Genomic DNA, 24542 nt, shown 5'->3' with positions numbered 1-24542 from the left:
GAACAATTTCTCTCCTGTGTAGTCATTGGAGTGTCTCTTAAAATCAGGTAATAAAGTAAAGGAGCAAGTCCTGTTGTGCACCACAGTGTACATCGACCAAAGTGTCATATTCAGAGGGTTACATTTCGTCATGGTTACAACCCAACAAATGTGATCTCATAATGTCACTGAAAAGCCCAGGATGTCCTCTGTGCACTGCAACAGGTTTCATCACGATAGCTTGCTTGGACTCATGTCCACTACAGTGGACAAAAATGAATTGCCAGGTCTCAGGAGGCGATGGGTTTACTGGCCCTGTGCACAGGGAAACATGACGCCTGTGTTTCTTCACTCTTTCTTTTTCTTCTTCTCCCTTTCGGTTTCTTATGTTACACCGAGAGAGAGAAAAAAACACACGTTGTTGAAACTCACCGGGTCGTGTGTCTTTTCTTGTCGTTTGCTGAAGGGGGTGTGTCCGTCTTCTCGTCATGACTCCTCCCACTCTGTTGGTGGCGCTGACGGTGGCTGCCATGGCAACTGTGGCACATTCAGCTGGCGAGGAGAACGAAGTGGATTATGGGTATTGGAACTACAGAGAGGGAGGTAACCCAGCCGCCTGCGTTTGATCTACATCACTAGATACTGTCAGTCCCTGTGTGACAACGTGTTTGATGTGTGTGTGTGGGCTAAAGGAATCCTTTATCCCTGAGCTGAATGACGCATGACGTCAGCGAGGAAATTCTGCGGGGGTGATATAACAGCTTGGAGCCTAATTATAACACATGTTTTGGCCTGTGTGGATATACATACTGCAGGGGTTCTCAAAGTGGGGTCCAGGCACCCCCACGGGTCCTCGAGGGGGTTCCAGGGGGCCCCCAGCAAAAAGGGGAATACATTATTTTCACTATAACTCCATCCATAAGTAACACAATGGCTACTGTGACTATTTTGGTCGTGGGTTTCATACACTTTCTGTAATAAAACATCTAACAGTAAAAGGTCGTATGAGATGGGGGACCCCGGGACAAAATCTTAACAGATGGGGATGTCTGTGGTCTAATTTGTGTCAGTTTAGGGGTCCTTGACTTGAAAAAGTTTCAGAACTATTGATTTGCTGAACCGTTTTTCCTGCTTGAGATAAAAGGCTGCAGTGTGTTTTGGTTGCAGCTGACAGTGTGAATGTGGCGTCGGTGCGCAGTGTGACCAGAGTTTTGGACGCCTGGGGGAAACGCATCTTCAATGAGATCAAGACCTTGCTGCACTCCCAGCCCAGCGCTCTGCTGCCTGACTACTCCAGGTATTCACTACCCCGTTACTAATGCCTCCTAGAGTTACTAGAATCATCACCATCATTTAAAATTGACTGCAACAGACATGTGACTATAATATTTTACCATCTTATCTGATCTTTTTATCTGATTCTGTCTGTTTTTGTTTCGCCTGTCTTAACCTAATATAGCAGTGGCATTGCAAGTGATGTTAAATTGCTCCTATCCTATAATATATTGATGGCATATTGATATCCTAGATATATTGATATATTCATACAAGTACTGTACTTGTGAATGATCTTATGAAAATCTTGATCAATTTGGTGCCGTTTAAAGGCAGTGAAGAAGCTGTGCCAATAATTCTAAATCGATTCACTTGTTACTGCACACTAAGCTTCCGTAGTTGTTCAAATATCTTCCACACAGGTAGCACTGTTCCTTATTGCCTCAGCAGTGTTTCCAGTGCTTCAGAGCAGTGTGTTAAGGTGTGAGGTGCCTCCTCTGTGCGTCCTGCAGGGTGCGCCCTCTGTCCGAGTCCGTCAACGACCTGTTCAGAGAAGTCTCCCTGCTGCACAGGCGCATCACCGAGCTCAACCATCGCCTAGCAACCCTGGAACCGTTCCTCCGTCGCCACGGCTACCGGGAGGAGGCGGGCAGGGGCAAGGCTCCGGCACCTCAGAGCGGGAGAGGGAAGGTGACCAGCCTGGCCCCCCGCTACGCCCCCCCGAGGAGAGGGCAGGTGGCCAGCCTGGCCCGCTACACCCCCGCGAGGAGCCCACCCAGGACGGGCAAGGTGCTGAGGAGAAGGAGGGTGAGAGTCCTGAAGAGCGGGGAAGTCAAGGTGCTGAGCGAGAGATGGATACATCCAGCAACGCACCGACAGACACACAGATAGATCAGCGGTCCCCAACCTTTTCCGACTCATTTGCCCACTTCAAATTTTCAAAAATGTTCGCGGCCCACATCCGACCGTAAACAGTACGAAGGCCAAATAATGCCTTCTCAGAGCACTTTTATTTCAGCCATAAAAGGAGTTGTCCATCAGCACCACACAGAAACCAGAAACTGAAAGTGAGGGGCCGTCTGCAATAGGATCATCTCAAAGATTTCTGTTTTGTTCTCTTTGGCTACACCTATGGCGATGAGCGGTAATTGCAGGTGGGATCCAAACAGTGTTGTGTCCATCCATGTGACGTTTGTCGGTTTGTTTGGCTATCGTAACCACCCACAGTGCTAGCAGAGAGCGGGAAAAAAGTTGTTGTTGTTGATAAAGTTGTTATCCTACTTCAAGAGTCGTTGGGAAACTACATGCGTTCGCTCATCTACCCTCTCTGGGGTGTCACCACAGACACCCCGTTCATAAATGCTGCAATACTGAAAATCCAAAGCTTCCATCAATGGGCCATAGGCTCAATCACCATTGTGTTTTCATCATTCTGTGATAGATAGTGACTTAACAGACAGTTATTTACATGAACATCTTTGAGATGATAACTTTAATGAATAATTGATTACAAATAAAATAAATATCATTCAACAATGAAGAAATGCATTTTCACACATACCAATAATTATATTCTTTTTTTCCACTAAGATTTTGCAAATGATTTGGTGGCCTTGCCTTTGCCCACAGGTTGGGAATGGCTGAGATAGACAGACAGACAGACAGACAGACAGACAGACAGACAGACACACACACACACACACACACACACACACACACACACACACACACACACACACACACACACACACACACACACACACACACACACACACACACACACAGAGACTACCAGTCAAAAATCTTTACACACCTGCTTGAATGCACTATGTTTTTCATCATCTTAAAGCCATTTTGTAAAGTCTTATGTTTCTTAGACAAATCTAAATAGTGACATTGATGCCTTTCCATCAAGGCAAAGGACGGCTACTTTAAAGAATCTAGAATATAAGATAGTCAAAATAAAGAAAAATGTGTGCGCGGGCTCGCATACGCAGCTCGGCCGCTGCACGGCCTCGCCTGCTCTATTGGCATGCGCAGCGCACAATTTCGCATCATCGAGTGCTCGAGTGACATCACTGATGATGTCATAGACTGATGATGTCATAGACATTGTGACATCTTCAGTGGGACACAAATTTAAACAGACAGACAAACAAACAGAGCCCACTTGCTCCTCCCTTTTATATGAAATATAAAATATAGGCTCTGCAAATAAATATAATGTATGAAATGCGGTATTTGAACTGTATAGATTTTGGTTTTGTTTTGTAATATGACTCTTGTATTACTTCTCTTGTGAGATCGGGAAACGATGCATTCTGGTTTGTATCAGCCGATGGAAGAGCTATAACATCTTCACTAATAAACTCTCGTAATTATGATGTCATTGTTAATGTCAGACTGTGAGTTTGCAGCCTGTTTGCCAGAATAAAACGTTGGCATTGTACGTTTCTGTATGTCGAATATGAACGTTTCTGAACCAAAAATACATTCCATATCACGTTTGTAGATACATGTATATCAACGTTATAGAGTCTGCTATTGAAATGGCCCGGTGGCCAGTAAGGGCATTGTGGCCAGGGTGGATGGAGGGTGTAAACACAGTGTTCACGTCCCAGCGTGTTCAAAGTCTACATTCAAATGTAACGTTTTTGTCCTTTAAGCCTAACCCAAACCATAATCCTAACCTTAACCAAGTTCTTTCACTTGGCTAAACATAAAACCAGTTGTTAAAGTTGTTTTATTTGCGTTTAAAGGCGGCACGGTTTTCAAAGTAACCGCCGTTTTGTTTCACATTTACATTGAGATTGTACGTTTGAAGAAACATAAAATGCCACGTTTTAGAATGCAGACGATTTGTTTCAAATTGACATTGAGATCCCATAGCAAAGGAAGATTCAAGATGAGATCTCCTTTATATCACTTTTTTATAGCCTAGACAAAAATGTGCACTATGTATCCCTGGTTTGCAGACACGTAAAACGCAGACGTTTTATTTTGGCAACTGGGTTTGAGTTTGGTGATGAAAGAAGAAGGTACTTTAACCTCGTTCTTGAGATTCTCCCACTTCAAAGCTTCCAAACTATATCTATTAATAGACTCCAGGGGCTTTTAGCTATTGGATTTGCTGATCATAAAAAAGTCACTCTGCTTTTTAGGCTGCTAACGTACATTGGATTTTCCAGTAGTGCACTGGACCAGGCATAACTTTAAGCCTGCCTTCCCATACAGCCCAGCCTGATAAAACCCCAGAAGAGGAAGTAGTAGAGGAGGTAGTGGTAGTAGAGGAGGTAGTGGTAGTAGAGGAGGTAGTGGTAGTAGAGCAGGTAGTGGTAGCCCTGGAGGTCCATGTCGGTCTACCTGTGTGCAGCGGCCGCTCCGCTCCACAGTAGCAGGATGCCATGTTTTTACCACAGGGTGTCAGTGCGGGCCCACTCCCTTCATCAGATGTGACATGGCACTGATTCATGCAGGCTTGATCTTTGTTTTGCTCAGCTCAAGTCACGAACGGCCCCCATGGAGCCCGGGGGGTGGGGGCACTGGGGCTATTAGCTTCTAACATAATTATATTGTTTGTGCGCGCATGGTGACACTGTGTGTGTGTGTGTGTGTGTGTGTGTGTGTTTTGTGGTGGGCACTGGGATCGAACTTTGTGGCTTCATTAAAACTTTGCCAAGTGTTTCTACAGCAACCAGTTTCTCTCTCTCTGTGTTCCTCTTCTCTAGTCATCCACACCACAGACTGCAGTATCGCATGTTGCTCCTCTTCTTCTCTCATTTTAAACCTGCATACACACACACACACACACACACACACACACACACACGTTCCCTTTCTCAGCGCTTGCCAAGCTCTTTTTGTTTGCCTTTGATTCTCCTCCTGCATGGGGTTTCATCCCACTCGTCATACTGTAATCTGTACATCACACACACACCCCTCCCCCCCTCTCTCTCCTCCCTACACCAGTATGTGTGGGCGTTAAGCTCAGGCTGTACTTTCCATTTTGGTATAGTATTGTCGATGCATTGTTGCGTCCAATCCAGTAAGACCTTGCAAGTATACTGTACAAATCTCCCCCCCCCCCCCCCCCATCTCTGGAAAAAGAGCCAGTTGCTAGGTAACAGTTAATTGTCAAGAAGTAGTTACATGTGTTGCAATGCATCCTGAGATTGTTGGGTAGGCGCAGGGGGCGGACAAGTAAGCAGAATAGTAGAATATAGATAATATAGCCTAATAGAACATAGGCTGGTCTGGGAATGAGAAAAGATAGAGAGATAACAAAGACTGATGAGCGGATTTGAAGACCGAGGTGAGGAGATGGGTGTAAAAGTGATCTACAACAAGCTTCCAGGACGGCACACACGTTGAAAATGTAACGCACATGGACGTCCAGGTATCGCACAGCAGTGGATGCCCTGCCTATAGCAACACGAGGGCCGCGGGTTCGAACCCCGGTGTCACCTCCGGCTTGGTCGGGCTTCCATAGAGGAAAAGTGTCTGCGGGTAGCAAGCCGGATTAAGGGTATTTGGAAGTAAAAAAGAAAAGAAAGAAAATGTAACGCACGACAGCGCCTTGTGAACTTCTCTGCTTTCTCTAAATAAGCCCTGTTGCTGCCTGGACAAGGCTTTCAGAGCAGAGAGTGTGAGGAGCGAGCGAGCGAGCTGCGGGACTTTTGGGTGGCTTTCATCTCTGCTGCTCAGCTCAGTTTTGCACCACTCCTCCTCCTTATACCTCTCCCTCTCTCTCTCTCATTACTTATTTTTCATTCTCGCCCTCTCTCCTTCTCCCGGCCTACAAAAGCACCTTTCCAACACCTTGAGTAGGCTCACTCTTCACTCAAAGCGCTATTTATGAGAAGACACAGAGGTACAAATGGAGGAGGCAATGAAAGAGGAGAGGCAAGAGACAGCTGACGGCGCACAGAGGCTGGCGGTAAAGCGGCCATGACAGTCAGTGAGATGAGATGATCATTGATGACATTATGGAGCTATTATGGCCCATGACAACACATACACCACTATGACAACACATACACCACTATGACAACACATACACCAGTGCGTTTGGATGTCAAATAGGACATAGGGGGAAACAATCTCACTGCCTACTGCCAGCACCCTGGCCAGAACAAATTTCAAAATAAAGGTCAGATAATTATTTGATGGAAATAAAGAATAAGACAAACAAATTTGAGATTTCTCATTTTTTATTAATACTCAACACTTCGTTTATTACAAAGACAGAAGAATAATATTTCTCAGCACTTATTTTCACGTTGACTGTGTTTAATTATTCTCATTTTCAATATTACTAAATATTCAAATTCGAATGACTCTCTTCACACATGTAGTTTCTCTCCATACAAAAATGCGAGGGTGAACTAGATTTTTTCATATGTACATTTTCACAATCTGTACAGTTCAGGGATGGAGTTTTTTCTGTCTTTCTCTGGAAACACATGAAATAGGTTATCCTAATAAGAATACCTCGTAAAAATGCAATAGTCAGTCTATTGTGCTTTGTGTACCAGGTGATGATGGTGGTTTACAGATCTTCCTCAGCTGGCCTTTGACCTTTGACCAGGAAATGAAAACGCATCAACAACCTTTGTCTTCAAATGTGCACACTATCCTTGTGAATACAACGATTGCACATATCCTGGCCTATTAAATCGTTATAAAACAATTTTGCAAGGGAACCTCCAAATCAAAGATGTATCCCAAATAGATATATTCTCTGCTGTTTTGTACAGTTTTTATCAAAAGTCTGTGAGCGGGAGGTCAATTATTTACATACAGCATTATAATACATGTACAGTAAACAGTTATCTCACACACACACACACACACACACACACACTCTCCGTCTCTCTCCCATATGAGTACACACAGAGGTAATCAAGCGTATGTATTCAGGCACATACAACAAAAAGTATGAAACATACTTGGATATTCAAAGGAAAAAATATGAAAAGTATTTGAAATGAAAAAGGTTGTTGCTTCTTTAATGACAAGGAATGCATTAACAAAGACCTCAATCTCATTCACAGGCATTTCCACAAACTATCAAGAAAAATAGTTCTTCTTATAAATAGTTCTTATAACATTGACAATAAAATTGTTATCTATCCTACTGAAAATCGTTTCATCATCAATTTTGCCATATTTTGAGTATGACCAAAATTTAGAGTGATAAATTGATGTCTTCTCTTGCACAAACAAGCACACACACCTACAGTACTACATCATGGATCAGTATCAATGAAATTGATAGAATTCCAAATATCGTTCAAAAACACCCATTTTTGGGCTAAAAGTTAAGGTTAAAAAACAGAAAAAAGGAAAAACTCAGAGTATACATGCAAGTCCTTACTTACAAACACCCTTACAAAGTCTCTTAGTGTCATACATACTGACTTGTCAACCAAGAGAAGGAAAATCTTCAAAAAGGTTTGATTAGGGTGCACAAGTAATTAAATAGTAGATCCATTAAGACAGATTGTGCTTAGATATTAAAATTTGGTTCGGCAATACGATCCAAAATCTTTGAAACCGAATGTGTTCAGAGACAATTGAAGTCCAGGTGAGAGGAACTGAGTGAATATGGAGGATAGATGTCCTGAATAATAACTTGTGTTTTGATGGTTGAAAAGGATGAGAGCCATACATTTAGATTCATTTCTATTTATTCATCTATTCACCTTATGTACTGTAGAAGAGACAGTCTGGCTTGAGAGACTAACAGGAAGTGTAAACACAATCGGAAGTTCCGATTGCGTTTACACTTCCTGTGACTCATAAACCTAGTCTGAATCATATGTGAGTCAAACTAGGTTTGACCAGGTGAGTCAAGACTAGTTTGAGCAGGTAAAACAGCCGGCGTTTTGAACAGGAGGTCGTGACACAATGGGTCAAGTGGGCGGGGCTACATAAGGTGACTACCTCTGAAAGAGCAGAGATGACCTGTGGGTTAAGTGTTAATCTGTGGAGCTTGGTTTGATAATTTCACTCAAGGTCCTTCTTCCATAAAATCTAGCGCCTGATTTAGTACATTTCTTATTTTCTCCCCTGCCTTGAATTCCTCTTGGCGCCTCCTCTATCCTTCAGAATATCTGCATTTCACCAGGACCCTGGACTTGAGAGGAAGACAAACTATTATCCATCCATCAAAATCTCTGCATGTGAAACCAATTCTGGTCCCGTGAAGGGAGATTCAAAATTATGTACAAATATATTCTTTTTTTCATTGACTTTGTTCACGGTGTTCTGAGGATATTTTTCAGTTTGATGGTGGGAGAAATGACGGTTTGCACCTCGAGTGAGTCACACACATCCTGGCTGTCTGTATGGATTGGAAATGGAATTGGGTATTTGGTCATTAAAACGCTGGCGGGGAACGAACACGGCCCCATAGCCCTATGAGTACAAATCCAAAAGTAGTCATATTTTGTGAAAGGATATGACACGTCGTAAAGGTGAGTCGATGCAGTGTGAATGGGACTTATAGGTGTGTGATCGCTGCTTGACGTGATCCATTGGGAACATGTCAACGTGTGAGATGATGAACCCGCTCCAGGCTTTTTACACCAGCGGAGTCAAAAGAAGCAGCTCAACACCAGGTCGGCTTCCACTCCCTCCCGCTTCTCAAATGCGACCTCCTAATATGGCAGGCAGGGCTTATAACCCGTAATCATGAAATAATTAACACGCCGGGCTGCTCATCCCGGGCAACAGAGGCCTCTCTCTCCAAGACTCCATTATGGCTGTGTCCCGAACAGCAAAACTGTCATGGCCAATTGAATCAAAGGCAACGAGAGCAACAAGCAGACGGTAAATGTGATTTACATACACTTTAGCGCATTGTTGGTTTGTGGGTCGTCCGGGATGAGACATCTACTGCAGAGGTGTGAAGGTGTGAGGAATGAGAACGCTTCGAGGGCTTCACAGTAAACTAGATGAGACACCCGTTATTTCTGAGTCTTATTTCTGTAGATAGCACTCCTCTATCACACATGACTATTCTAGGGAACGGGGATATTTGTTATTTGTCATTTGTCATGGCACTGTGGCATTGATCCTCGTACTCCTACTATTGGTTCATTTGTAATGTTGGGGATCTAGGAATTTAAGCTTATTCTGCTTTAGCAATTATGTTCAGTTCCTCTGTATCACAGCATCTGCAAATCCCTGAAAAGTAGATGTAAAATGTTTGAGGTCCATTACGCTCATCAAATTCTAACTCCCTCAATGCGCACTATTCAAATCACGAACCTTTTCAGCTGGGCATTTGTGCTCCGACACTCAGATTATGGTACTCCTTTATGAACAAACTAGTGGGATAATTGGCTAAATTGCTCGCAGATGGATCTGTCTACACATAGCGGAGAGAATCATTACGACTCCTGTAAGGCACATCCAGCTCAAATGTGAGACCCACTCAATGCTGCCATGCAGAAGATGAGAGGAAAACAGCAAATCAGTATGACGACGACGATGATGCTGCTTCTGCAGCTGTGATCAGGAAGAAGAAAAAAAAGAAAAAACCCTCTTTGCAATTATAAGTACACAAAATGTACTCAGCAAGTCATGCCTTTCACATACACTTCACAGCACTCCAAATTAAGAAAAGGAAAAAATTCCAACATGGAGGAAGATTTAATAACGACAAAGAAGAGAGTCCAAATTACAGGAACCCAAAAAAAGAAACCGCACTGGGTTTAATCTCGGCTTGACAATTGGTCCACCAGTCTCCTGTAATATTGGTAAGCTAGCAAAGTTAACATCGGTACAAATATAGAACAACATGAACTATTTCAATAAATAAAATTGAAAAAACAACCCAAACTGATCATCATAAACGTTGGAATCATATTCAATAATATTAACATTATCAATACAATTATTGTTAGTTTACCCTGTTACTTCAACAAAAGCTTTTGATTTCTCATTCGTGATTGTATTTCCGTTGCGAAGCAAAACGTCTGTTTTGGTGTCAGGAGCTGCAGGAGGGAGGGAAAGACAATGAGCGCGTGAAGGAGAGCAGAGATGGGAGTTATTTCACTTTCTTCCCCTCCATCCATCCCTCCCTTCCTATCTTTCTCTGAGTCTCAGAGAGCAGCACCAGAATCCTCTCCTCTCATTAAAAATAAACCTTCTCTCCCACTGGACTTTGCCGCAGCTTAGCCCAACAGTGGCCTCGCTCCATTGTCCAAATTCTTTCCATTTGGTGGTGTGAGAACAACACGCACAGTATAGTGTCTCCTCATTCCTTTCACATAGAGAAGTCATTAGCCTTGACAGCCTATATGCTGCCTCTTTCTTTTTCATCTCTCCACCCCCTGCATCTCTCTTGACTCACACATCTGACTCGATGCTGGAGAGCTTTTCATAAACGTGTCCATTGCTGGCGCCGTTGAAGGGTCTCTGTCCCTGCCCCAAACCTAACGCGTCCCTGCCCCCTGGCAGGAGCTTGCTGGCCCCGTGGTGGTTCCCCATGGGCCCGCCCACCCCGCCCAGACACAGCTCTTTGGGGAACCTGGGGGCCACATTGGACATCACCCCAGCGGTGGCCGACGCGGGTAAATAGGAAGTCGCTCCCATGGAGCCCCGGAAGTCCCCTCCTCCTCGGCTGTTGTTGAGTAGCTGCTGCTGCTGCGTCTGTGGCTTTTTCATGTAGTACGGTTTGGCACCGTGCAATAGACACTGGTCGTCGCCGAAGGTTGGGATGAATGGGTTCTGGTTCACCTTATCTGGGTAGAGAGATTTAGACAAGGAGTAAGTCCCGGCCCCTCTGCTGCCACCGTCACCACCACCACCACCACAGCCCCCACCCCCCATCATAGCTCTATCTCTGTCTCGCAGGTCTCTCTCCCCCACCGAGCGCCTGTGCAACCCACCTTCACCTCCATGGAACAAACTGAAGGAGGAGCCACCTTTCACCCTGTCCCCGCCAACTCCGCCAAACATGGACGGCTCTCTTTCACCTGCATACCTCTCAAACATGTGAGCGTAAGGGCTGGGGCCCTCCATGAAGCGGTCTTTGTCTTTCAAGCTCACACTTCGGGGCGCCCCCATCCCCCCACCAGCCCCTCCCATGCGGTTGGCCCCCTCCCTCTGCAGGTCCACAAACGTGTCGTAGGAATGCTGCCTCCGTAACACCCTCCCGCCCGGCCCCAACTTCCTGCGAGGTGCCTGAGGCTGTGCTTGGGCGGGCCCTGCGCTACTCTGCCCTCCGCTAAACGCCATGTTATGATCCTCGCTGATGTTGTAAAGGTTGCTCGGCTGTATCTTACAGGAGTCGCATCGTTTGCAGCTAGCGGAGCTGGGGCGACTGGTGGTGCCCCCTCCTACGCCTCCGCCATGGTGAGACACACTGTGGCAGTTACGACACTCCCAGTCGCCCCCCGCTATGCCTCCCCCTCCGAGCCCAGGGACCCCCTTCTCCCAGCAGGTGTGAGCCTGCCCTGCTGACCCACCTTTGCTCTCCGCCTTCTTGCCTTTACCCTTCAGGAAGTCTTCCACGGGCACTAAGCTCTTACAGATCCCGCCGCCACTACCGCCGCCCACACCGCTTCCTCCACTTCCGCCTTCTTGCTCCCACTTGGCCTTGCCCTCCTTGGAGCGGAACTGGTCCGCATATAAATCTCTCAGGTTCTCTTTGTCTTTGCGGAATAAGTAAGGGGAAGAATTCGCCCCTCCTCCTCTCTTCCGCTCCAGGGGCGGTGAGGCCGAGCGGTGTGCCAGGGGTCCGTGGGGGAAGTGGTGGTGGACGGTGTGGTGGTGGAGTCTCCTCCTGAAGCCGGCCAGCTCTATCTCGTCCTGCTCCCGCCTGCACTTGGCCGAGGCCGGCCTCTTTTTCAGGCTGTCCCTGTACTGCTTACGGCGCTTGGCGTTGCCCTCCAGGTTGCCGTAGGTGACGGTGTGTGTGGAGATATCGGACGCATCAGAGCGGATGGTCCCGTCGTCGCCCCCCGACCCTCCCCCGCCCCCGCCACAGTACCTGTCGTGACCCCCGATGAGCCCCGTGCTGGATGCGCCTCCTTTGAAAGAAAACCTGCCATATGCGTTGCTTCCCTTGAACCCCCCCTGGCCGGAGCCCGCGGGGGCGTGCCCGGCGATCAGGTCAAATTTATTGGTGTTCCTGTGAGTCATGGAGGCGCGGGGCTGGGTGGTGAAAATGGGCGTTACCCCTCCCCCTAAGCTGTCGCAATCGAACATGCCCCCCTCCAACGAGCTAGCGCTGCCTAAGCTACGCGGCCTGTTAGGCGGGGGGCCGGACATACCCAGAGCCGAGGCCGGGTGGTGGTGCAGGTAATGGTCCTGGTACAGGTTGCTGTCCTTCAGGGGCAAGTTGCCAAAAGTCCTCTCCACCTCGCTGATGTAATCACTGAACATGTTGTCCTCCGGCATGTAGGGCGGCGCCGGCTTGCAGTCGACGGGATGGCCCGCCAGGCTGCGCCGGTGGTCCTGCATGTCGTAGATGGTCGACTCGCGACCGCTGCGGCTGTACTCCAGGGCGGCGTGCGGAGAGCCATTGATGCCCGGGATGGCGGTCATGTCCTTGGCGGTGCGGAGCAACCGGAGGATGTTGGAGTGGGTGTTGTTCATGTTCATGTTCATGGAGGCCGACGGTGAGTCCATGGTTGACTTTTCCTCTATTTGTACCCCATGGATGCAGCTCCAGATACCCTGGAGGCAGGGGATTGGAGAAGAGGTAGAGAGGGAGGGGGAGAGGGAGAGAGAGTGTGTGAGACAGGCCATGGGGAGAAGACAGAAGCAGAGTGTAGGAGGTCAGGTCAGGACAGATCGGGAACCAGAGGGGATTTGATGGAAGAAGGAAAGGGGGGGGGAGACCAGACACATAAACAGACAGATGAACCAACAGACAGACAGAGAGAGAGACACAGAGAGAGAGAGAGAGAGAGAGAGAGGTACGCCAAGACAGAGGCAAAGAGAGGTTAATGCATTGCCATGTTCTCCCTGGCCACCCTCTTGTTTACACACTATTTAACAGTAATAGGGGTTGAGTTGATAAGATGAGTTTTCTCGGGGGATCAGCACAGAGTCCCACAGCTTGACGGAGAGAGCTGAGGGAGGAGAGGAGGGGCAGATCAAAGACTGGACCAATAACTGCCAATCAATAGCTTCAATCAATGTCATTTACACGTCTCTCTACCACCTTTTTTTTTGCTTCTCCTTTTTTGTCTTCTCATAAAGAAACATTGTCAAGAGCCTTGCCAGTAACTGTTGCCAAAAAACTAATTCTTAAGGAATGGAAGTCCCCCTCTTCACCCTCTTTCCAATTGTGATTGATGGACATGATCTCTGTTATACGGATGGAGAGACTCAGGTTCCTGCGAACCAACTCACTTTCAAACTATATGGGACCCGTTTTTAGCCTAGCTCGATGAGGTTAGGGGCGACGGTGTGACTCGCCCGGCTGATTTCCTATAGACCTCTTGCGTGAGATCTCAATACATCGACTGCAAGCACATAAGCACCTTACGTGGCTGGTAGCACCACTGTAATGTTGAATGGTCATTATGTTGTATGTTTTTTTTTCTCTTTTCTTTTCTTTTGTCTGTTTTGTTTGTGTTCTATAGAAAAATAAAATATTGGAGAAAAAACCCAAAAATAAAAAAAGAACCTTGCCAGTGAAGTCAAACCAAGCAGCAACCTCAGTGTGGAAAAAGTCAACACGGAGGTGCCAAAAACTGCAGTTCCTCGAATTGAATCGAATGAATTTTTATATACCTTGCCCATTTATATATATGTAGTCAGTGGCGGACTGCATAATCGGGCACGTCGGGCAAATGCCCGGTGGCCTGGCCTGGCCTGGCCTGCCAAAAAAATTTTTTTTATTATTTTATTTTATTTTATTTTTTTTGCAGGCCAGGCCAGGCCACTCACTGAACAGCAGGCCAGGCGCCGCCTACTGGTTTACTAGTGGTTTTATTACTTTATTCAGGTTTAAAGTGGGTGCATCTCATTGTAAAATTGGACTTGGCCCAAATTGGGCTTCAAACGGCCCAAATTGGGCTTCAAACGGCCCAAATCGGGCTTCAAACAGCCCAAATCTGGCTTTAAACGACCCAAATCTGGCTTCAAACGGCCCAAATTGGGCTTCAAACGCCCCAAATTGAGCTTCAAACGCCCCAAATTTTCGGCCGCCGCCCTTCGGACGCCGGCCTGCGCGTCGGCCCGCATCGGCCTGGCCTGCTTGGTATCTAATGCCCGGCCTGAATTATGATCCCAGTCCGCCCCTGTATGTAGTCTATAGCTGCAAAATAAGTATCAAGTCTTCTTCAATACAGCATGATGTTCATTTAGTAAATTATCATCCAATTTAGAGTAAAATAGACGATAAAGCAGACTATGCTTTGGTGGCATGATTGACAGGTCGCCTGTCCAGTGTGGGCTACGTCCATATTGTCATATGGACTGAGTCAAACATGCCTGTTTAAATCAGTCTGAGTCAAACATGCCTGTTTAAATCAATCTACGAGTCAAACATGCGTGTTTAAATCAGTCTATGAATCCAACATGCATGTTTAAATCAGTCTATGAGTCAAACATGCGTGTTTAAATCAGTCTATGAATCCAACATGCGTGTTTAAATCAGTCGATGAGTCAAACGTGTGTTTAAATCAGTCTATGAGTCAAACATGCATGTTTACATCAGTCTATGAGGCAAACATGCCTGTTTAAATCAGTCTGAGTCAAACATGCCTGTTTAAATCAGTCTGAGTCAAACATGCCTGTTTAAATCAGTCTATGAGTCAAACATGCGTGACATGCGTGTTTAAATCAGTCTATGAGTCAAACATGCCTGTTTAAATCAGTCTATGAGTCAAACATGCCTGTTTAAATCAGTCTGAGTCAGACATGCCTGTTTAAATCAGTCTATGAGTCAAACATGCCTGTTTAAATCAGTCTATGAGTCAAACATGCGTGTTTAAATCAGTCTGAGTCAAACATGCCTGTTTAAATCAGTCTATGAGTCAAACATGCCTGTTTAAATCAGTCTGAGTCAAACATGCCTGTTTAAATCAGTCTGAGTCAAACATGCCTGTTTAAATCGGTCTATGAGTCAAACATGCCTGTTTAAATCAGTCTATGAGTCAAACATGCGTGTTTAAATCAGTCTATGAGTCAAACATGCCTGTTTAAATCGGTCTATGAGTCAAACATGCCTGTTTAAATCAGTCTATGAGTCAAACATGCCTGTTTAAATCAGTCTATGAGTCAAACATGCCTGTTTAAATCAGTCTATGAGTCAAATATGCCTGTTTAAATCAGTCTATGAGTCAAACATGCGTGTTTAAATCAGTCTATGAGTCAAACATGCCTGTTTAAATCAGTCTATGAGTCAAACATGCGTGTTTAAATCAGTCTGAGTCAAACATGCCTGTTTAAATCAGTCTATGAGTCAAACATGCCTGTTTAAATTAGTCTATGAGTCAAACATGCCTGTTTAAATCAGTCTATGAGTCAAACATGCCTGTTTAAATCAGTCTATGAGTCAAACATGCCTGTTTAAATTAGTCTATGAGTCAAACATGCCTGTTTAAATCAGTCTATGAGTCAAACATGCCTGTTTAAATCAGTCTGAGTCAAACATGCCTGTTTAAATCAGTCTATGAGTCAAACATGCGTGTTTAAATCAGTCTATGAGTCAAACATGCGTGTTTAAATCAGTCTATGAGTCAAACATGCCTGTTTAAATCAGTCTATGAGTCAAACATGCCTGTTTAAATCAGTCTATGAGTCAAACATGCCTGTTTAAATCAGTCTGAATCAAACATGCCTGTTTAAATCAGTCTATGAGTCAAACATGCCTGTTTAAATCAGTCTAATATAGATTAGCCAATTTAGAAATATCGAGGGCACACTACCCGCCAGGCAGCGCGTGGGTCAACGTTCCTCAAAGGCGCCAGCTTGTCAAAAGCAGTTCCTGTCCGTCTCTTAGTCACTTTCCTCCACTGCGTTCATGAATCTGAATCGTCAACTCTCTGCTCTTTAATGCCGCCATTCTCTCTTTGTGCTTGTTTTATCTGCGTTGCCGGGGCGCTCTGGTGAGCGGCAGCCGCTCCGATGGGACTGTCTGTCTTTATATCTCTACATCTGTCGCTACTACGGCTGCTGGGAAAGGTAACAGAACAGAGGTTACTGGCACACCACCACATCTATTCTTCTCTACTCTCCATTTTTCCTGCTACCCGTTTTATTTTGTATCGCCTCTCGCTCGCTCTCTCTCTCTCTCTCTCTCTCTCTCTCTCTCTCTCTCTCTCTCTGTATATTATTAGTCCTTCGTCATCTTAGTCTCTTAGAACAGACGAGTTGGCTTCCGCAATTTTCAAATGCTTCCGCCATACCGTCTGTACTTCGTGGGGGAGAATCATGCACCAACCGGAATGGGAAGCAGAAAGGCGGGTCTTCCGCTCATTAGTCCAATCAGAATCCAATATGCCGGCAGAAAGGCGGGTCTTCCGCTCATTAGTCCAATCAGAATCCAATATGCCGCATTCGCGTGTCGTGATTGGTCGGATTCCGTAGAACTTCCTTCCAGTCTGAAGGTTTTTTTCCCAACTTCCTTGTGCATGTTCTGGGGGTGTAACGTACAGACTGTATATAGCTGCATTCGCCGGATGTAGATGATACAGTCTGTTTTAAGAGACTATCGTCATCTCATCGCGTGTCCTTGTCTATTCACCTTATGTTCAGACCTTACAGTGGGCCAAATTCTTCCGGGTCCGTCTAACACTTCCGGCGGTCACGGCGCCAAATATTAAAGAACGTCATGAAGAAGAGAGTCGTTTTTGTAGTGGACAGCGCAGGGTGTAAAACAAAGAACGTAGCCTACTACTTTGAGCTCGGTACACAGCCAGGTCAGATAACGTTATCGTCGACAATGACGAGCACTTTCTTGTAAAACATACCTGGACTCCAACAAAGAAAGTTTCGGATGGTTTTCTCTCCTCCGAGGCAGCGCGAGCCATTAACGTTAATAAAGACCCGCAGACGTTAACGTAATTCCCTGGAATGCGAGACTTAACGAGCCAGTTACATGGCGTTGCATTCTTAGACATTGCCGTTTGCTTTTATTTGGTATGTTACATACAATTGGCTAAATTATTAGTTAATTCAGAGTTAGATGATATTGGAGCAGCGCAGCCATTTTTTATTTTATTTTATTATGAGCCGGAAGTCGTAGGACGGCCACAGAACCGGGTCAAATGGGCTACATAAGGTGAATACTTTCCACACATGTGTGTGCAGTTTTTCTTGAGCCCTGCACTATCTCTCTACCACTGCCACTTGAGTGTTACACCAGGCATGGTAATGTGTAATAGCTACGGCATATCTCTGGCTCTCTCTCTCTCTTGAATAATAGGAGCTACTCTTGAATAGTGCATGGAGTTCAAATGGATGTTGTTGTAACGGCAGCTGGCAAATAAAATCAGCCTCATGCGCAGGAAGAGAGCTAATAGTGAAACTCGATGCTATTGAGTCGACTCCGGCATGTCAACCTCGGTATATGCTTTGCATAACAAATAGGTCTGTTTCAGAGACTTTCTTAAAAAAGCTACAAAGACAGAGGGAGATTGCTGCCAGCTCCCTGAAAAGCATCGCTGAAACACCCAAGGCCAGATCCTCCTCTCAGGTTAGTCTGAGCAGGTGTAAACCACCAAGTGACATTACAATTACACAACCCGTCAGCTTGAACACCTTTTCTTCAGCAAATGATAATTGAGCTCATTTGCATGCAACAACCCCCCCCCCCCCCACATCTCTTTATTAAAAGGTAACATTATGCAAATGAAATGACTCCTCAAGTGATTATTCGTACGGACCTGAGCAGCCTGCATCCTGAACACAGGTAGATCCACCTTATGTTTGAATGCCCCGCTGTAAAAAGATGATGGGTGCAAGGTCCGGTCTAGAGCGTGGCTGATCTTCCACAATATAGCAGCTGCATTACTTGTTGGCAGAGGGTCTGCGGCGCTCGTACTGAGCGCATTTCCTCGTCAAACTCCGATGGTGAAAAAAGTTTGCTCGTCACAAAGAAATAACACTCGTTGGGACGACTTATTTTAGGGAATGTAAATTAATTATGTTATCTATCACATCCGGTAACATTGTTGCTCTTTGAACAAGTCGGGATATTTATCAGCGAGATGTTTGGCCAAGCTGGATGCGATCGGCTCCCTTTGCCTGCAGCTTTGAAACATCGCTTACACAGACGCAGACGGGCTATGTGTATGTTGTGTCCGTGTCAGCAATGTAACGGTGGGAGGGGGCTGGGAGGATTATACACCGGAAGATGCGCCCATATTTCACGTAAGGCAGGCATGCCCAAAGTCCGGCCCGGGGGCCAATTGCGGCCCGCGGAAACGATTTTAACCGGCCCTCGGCTTGTATCTCAAAATATACTATATATGTCCCTCCACACGGTATTGGTTAATCAAGCAAGTTCACTTTGCGTTCTTTTCGTTCACACATCGATGACAGCACTATCATACAGTTTGTAGACAAGCACCAAGTAGGAACAATACAGGTGAAACTAATGTTCTCAGATGGTAAACTAAATCCTTAGAGTACAATTTCGAATAACCCATATGATGCGAGAAGCAGCTTGGCCCCCTGTTATTTTCACATTATCTAATCTGGCCCCCATTCAAAAAATGGTGGACACCCCTGACGTAAAGCATCATGGCAGCTAGGAATAAGCTTGTTAAGTGAGTCATTCTTTCCCCGTGACTGACTCTATACACATCAAGTGTAGCCGGTAGTTGTAAAACAAATACATGTGACTTCTGAGTAAAGGTCAAACCTAAAATAAAACCAGAGTAAACTCACTCTGCTGATGGAGAAGGTACACGCGGGCTTGCCGGTGCACACGCCCATGAAGCAGAAGCGTAGCTGCCAGTAGAACAGGTGTTCGCAGATGAAGGTGATGAGCGACAGGGCCATGGCGGCGCCCAGCATGTAGAAGACCCCCGCCATGTTGTCCACGTCCAGCTGGCTGGACATCACCTCGTTCTTCTCATTGTGGCAGATTCCAGTCAGCCATAAGGCCTCCAGCTCTTCCATCTCACCTGGAGGAAGGAGATACAGAGCAGAGGTTATGGTACTGATGTGTTGCTGTTGTTTGCATGTCTGATTTGTTTCTATCAAGTTTCTTCAGATTTCCCCCCCCCCTTTTCTCCCCAAATGAAGCTCTAGCGGAGGTTCAGTCAGGAAGACTATAATCTTGCACGTTTAGGCTTTTATTCACTTCTAATTCCATCCTGCCCTTCACATCTTTCAAATATGATTCTCTATGTGAATTGTATCTTATACTGCAATTGCTGACATTTTGTTTCATAAGAACCAATAAAGAACTTGTAAACAGAAATCACCAGCTGTTTGCACCAGCTGGCCTCAACTATCCAACAGCATAGGGACACACCTTCACACACCTCCATTGTAAGCCAATCATATTTGCTGCTGTCTTTTTAAATACTACGTTTCTCTCTATGCGATTCAGCCTGCCCATCTCCCGCTGCTGTCATCGCGCACCCCTCCACCTACTCGTCTCCGCCCAGTCTTCACAGATTCATCAGCTTCATCAGTCTCAGGAGAGTCTTCAGCCACAGTGTCTAGACTCCACGGGGGGATGTATCTTGCTGCTGCACCTCGATCTCAATATCTCCCTGTAGTGTCTAAGCGCCAAAGACTTTCTTGTCAAGACTTAATTCTCACTATATATTCCATCAATGTAAAAATATTCTTTTATTACATTTATTTATTCACTAGTCTCTCCTGATTGAATTGTACTTGGCCAATTCCCCCTGCTGTCCCGGCCGTTGCTCCACCACCCCTGCCGATCTGGGGAGAGTTGTAGACTAGCACATGCTCCCTCCGACACATGTGCAGTCACCAGCTGCTTCTTTTAACCGGCAGGACGTAGCCTATGGGAGGATCACGCTATTTTCCCCCAGTTCCCCTCCCCCCGGAACAGGCACTCCGGCCGATCAGAGGCGGCAATAGTGGAGCGACCAGGACACATACCCTTAATCCGGCTTCCCACCCGCAGACACGGCCAATTGTGCCTGTATGGACGCTCGAGTCGACCAAGCTGGAGGTAACACCGGGCTCGAACCGCTGCTACACTACCTATATGTCTGAATGTTTGAGTGTGTGTGTGTGTGTGTGTGTGTGTGTGTGTGTGTGTGTGTGTGTGTGTGTGTGTGTGTGTGTATGTGTGCATGCGAGTGTGAATGCGTGGGGGTCTGATAGAGCTTGCCTGTAGGCGTCTGGATGAGTAAGTCTAAGTGCAAAAAGAGGGGACACATTTTTGGGATGGTGAGTTCACGACAAAAACAGCTCAGCTCTCATGTACGTCGTGTATACGTCGTGTACCTGCAACAAAGGTTGTGTTGCACTCTCTTGACTCAACGTCCCTGAGGATCCTCCTCATTCATGATTGCTTACGCGAGGCACCCGTCGCCTTCCTTGTGGTGGGAGAAAACTGCTGCCTGCTGGAACTCGACAGTCCTCAGAGAGGAAGTATGCATCATCATGTGACAAGTGTTTCGCCCTCAAATGTGTCCAACTCAGTTCCACATCCCCGGGGGTGGGGTGGGGGGGGGTTGACACGTCCAGAGAGATTTGTTTGACCTGATCTACCAGTCTGTTTTTGTGGGTGTGTCCGTGTGTGTGTGTGTGCGTGCGTATGTTTTGGACAGTTGTTAACTAGTGTTGGCTCCGACTTGGAGCGCTTACATAATGAACTCCAGTGACAGAAGGAAGGGCAGTGTGTTTGTCTTATGATGAGGGTTTGTCAGTTGTTGTCATGCTGAAGACCTTCAAATATAGAAAAACATTATTTCAGTGTGCCGACAGTCAACAAGAAGAACATTAATCATGACCTCCAGAAGTTTTTTCCTTGGATTATTATTTTTTTAATCAAAAACAATTTAGCAGTGATATTTGGGGCTTTAAGCCAATTTAATTTGAATCTTGAATTTCTTGAAACTGCATGCATTGGTGAAAGCTGCAAGTTCCAACGACAAAACTGCAAAGTTTTTTTCCTCATAAGGGCTTTGGTTAGACTTGTCTGTTAAAATTGTGATGATTTTTTTTGGAAGCAATAAAAGTGATGGCTCAATTTGCCTGCTCTACTTTTTGGTCCAGATGACACTGAGGGCCTCCAGACAGACTGTGAGTAATGCTGACCCCTAACACACACCCCTCCTCCTCCTCTTTCACCCTTTTATGTCTTCCCTTCCATCCCTCCTCCTTTTCTTTTTCTTCAGATTTTCTCTCCCCCCCCCCCCCCCCCCCACCCGCCCAGATTTTCTTTCTCCCATTTTCTCCCCAATTGTACTTGGCCAAGTCCCCCTGCTGGAGGAGTCCCCCTGGTGGAGCAATGACCAGATGATACATGTGCAGTCGCCAGCCGCTTCTTTTCGCCCGACAGTGAGGAGTTTCACCAGCAGGACGTAGTGCGTTGGAGGACCACGCTATCCCTCCCAGTTCCCCCCCCCCTGAAGAGGCACCAGTGACCAGGATTCATAGCCCACCAGCTTCCCACCAGCAGACACGGCCAATTGTGTCTGTAGGACCGTCTGACCAAGCCGGAAAGTACGGCTGCCGGGAATTGAACCCGGGGTCTCCGGGTGAGGAGAGTGCTTTTACCTCTACACTACACATGCCCCTCTCCATCTCCCTCCCTCGCTCCCCTCATCCTCATCTTTAACTGATCTCCCAGCTCTGCAGATGTACTGGTGAGCCGTTTTCCTGTTACTAGGCCAGGACTGCTGTTTGCCTTTACCCCCCCCCCTCCCTCGAACTCATAGTGACTTACATCATGTTTGACATCTGGATGCTAACAACAGGCGGCACATGAGCTAACATCAATGAGCTTGACCCCTCCGACTCAGGCCAACGAATGCGTGTTGACAGCCAACACAGTCGAATCCCTAATCTGAGGGGTAATGAGAGGTAAAGTCTGACGCAACCACTGAGTGTGAGCGCAGCTGGCAGGACAGCACACAGGGAATAGGACTTTGCCTGGGTCATGCTGTCTGACACATACACACATCCCATGTGTGTGTACACACACACACACACACACACACACACACACACACACACACACACACACACACACACACACACACACACACACACTGACACGACACATCACTCCAGATGTTTCTGATGGTGTACGTCCGTCTCCTGTGGATCTGATCCCAGGTGAGTGTTCTCTCTCTCTCGCTGACCTATCCTTCACAGAAACTGGGATGGAAAGTGATCGCACGCGCCAAGCCCATGCAGGCGAGGACGCCACCGCGGGCTGTACAGTATGTGATCTGGCATGTGGGGGAGCAGCATGTAGCACATACCTGCCTCTGGAGGCAGACCGCTAGGTGTATTCTGCCAAGGCAAAGATTCACGTCAAGGCCAATCAGTGTTTAGCCCGAGCCCAGTTAGGAAATTTTCATCGTGCCGACAACATCAAGGGGTTGATGTTGGCCACCTGTTGGCCTGTTTCGCCATACTAACTACTCCATTCAACTACTCCATTCCCTTTCTGTATGCAGGCTGACTTCCCCGCTCAACACAAACACAACTGTATATAGGGTGTATTATACAGTTGGGTACACAAACTTTTCATTTCTGATAGCAAGAGTAGAAACTGTCTTAGTTATTTTACAAAAACAACTATGCTATGACAACGACTGTATTTATAATACATCTGTGTAATCTTTATAGCAGTTCAGACAATCTAGACTAGGGCAGATTGATTTTACAAGGTGTTTATGTTGTGACACTTAATTTTCGCATTGTGCTTTGTTTCTGGAAATGTGGCATCGCCCCTAATTTCGCATTTGATTTGACTCAGAGAAATGAACAAGAAATGTATAGGATGTATAGGATGTATAGGATGGAGAATTCATTTTAGTCCAATGTGTGAATTAATTCAAGTCTACAAAAGGCAATTTAAACTGCAGACAGTCGCCGTGTTCGGAATGGTTCACTCATTCTCTCACTCACTATTCCCCATGTAGTGTTTATATAGTGAACTATAGGAGGATCGATCAAATGAGTTTCGGACACTACACAGATCCCCCCCCCCCCCCCCCCCCCCTTCCCCCGAAGACCATTGCGTCACAAGATGCGCCATCTTGCTTAATCGCTGTGAATTGTGGGTATTTTATAGTGGACTAATATAGTGAATCAAATGAACAGTTGAGAATTCGGACACTATAAAAGAAAAAGGCAAACACACTAAACAGTCCACTATTTGTGTCATAGGGAGCGGTTTGGAACAGGGCTAGTGTATATAAGGAGGAGAGTGAATGTGTTTAGGGAGCCTTTCGTATTCCTGTCACTGCATCACTTCACACCATCTCCAGATGGCGTGAGGATAGTCAGGTCTTATTTTCGGGACGGTAACTGTGAGAATTCTCTACTCCACAGAAACAGGATGGCATTTAGAATCATTCTCATCTCAAATGAATGTAATTATGGTCCTATCTGTGAGACTTGTATATTTGTAATCTGCATGATTCATCATTTCTTTTGGGGGGTGCTAAGCGGTGCGCTGCTAAACAATGTTTCCAGTACTGGGACATCTTTTTTTCCTTGGATTTAATATGGATGTAATTTAGTTTAAGTTCCTGTGGGTGGCGCACTTTTCTTTGTCAGGGTTTGTCAAGGTTCGTCATACTGGTCAATGGGTCAGCAGGTCAGGGGAAATGCTCCCGTTTTCCCACACACACACACACACACACACACACACACACACACACACGCACACGCACACGGAAGTAACCGACTGTATCTATCGCCGCTCACGCTAAATACCCAGTTCTTCTTCTATTTATACTAAACAAACCACTGTTGCTGCTGCTGGTTAACGTAAAACGCATCACTTCCTTGGAACCAGAGGAATTTTCCCTGGAAAGATCTACCCCAGGGATCCATAACTTGCTTTGCCCAGGGGGAAACTTTAGCAAAATGGCAGGAGGCCAGGGTCCAGTTAATAAACAAACAATCATATGAAATCAATAAACATTAAAAGGCCCATAACTCATTGAAAACTCGCATAATATTGTTTATCCGAACACTCTCAAAAAACATATAGCGAGTATTTGACAGTTTGGATACTGATGCACAGAGTGTGACAAAAACACGCACATTCTCTCCGCCTTGAACTTGGCTCTCAGCACATCGTTGGTCAGCAGCTGCTGGACTGTTTCCAAATGAAATGTGCCTCGGGTGGAATTCAGGCA

The 24542-nt window shown here is 46.1% G+C and overlaps 1 protein-coding gene across 1 annotated transcript in view; it reads right to left on the bottom strand.

Annotated features, from left to right (window-relative positions):
* Positions 1-10611: 10611 nt before the first annotated feature.
* grin2bb (glutamate receptor, ionotropic, N-methyl D-aspartate 2B-b) overlaps positions 10612-24542 on the bottom strand; it is a gene marked incomplete at its 3' end in the record, with an annotated part of 96781 nt that continues 82850 nt past the window's right edge. Inside the window, exons 13-14 of the mRNA XM_083635276.1 lie at positions 19117-19355; positions 10612-12945 (exon numbers count right to left, since the gene is read on the bottom strand). Of these exons, the coding sequence (XP_083491402.1) occupies positions 10612-12945; positions 19117-19355 (2573 nt within the window). The remainder of the gene's footprint in view (positions 12946-19116; positions 19356-24542) is intronic.

The sequence above is a fragment of the Poromitra crassiceps genome (assembly GCF_964638095.1).
Source record: "Poromitra crassiceps genome assembly, chromosome: 4".
Lineage (NCBI taxonomy): Eukaryota > Metazoa > Chordata > Actinopteri > Beryciformes > Melamphaidae > Poromitra > Poromitra crassiceps.
This window is presented reverse-complemented; position numbering and strand designations above follow the sequence as displayed.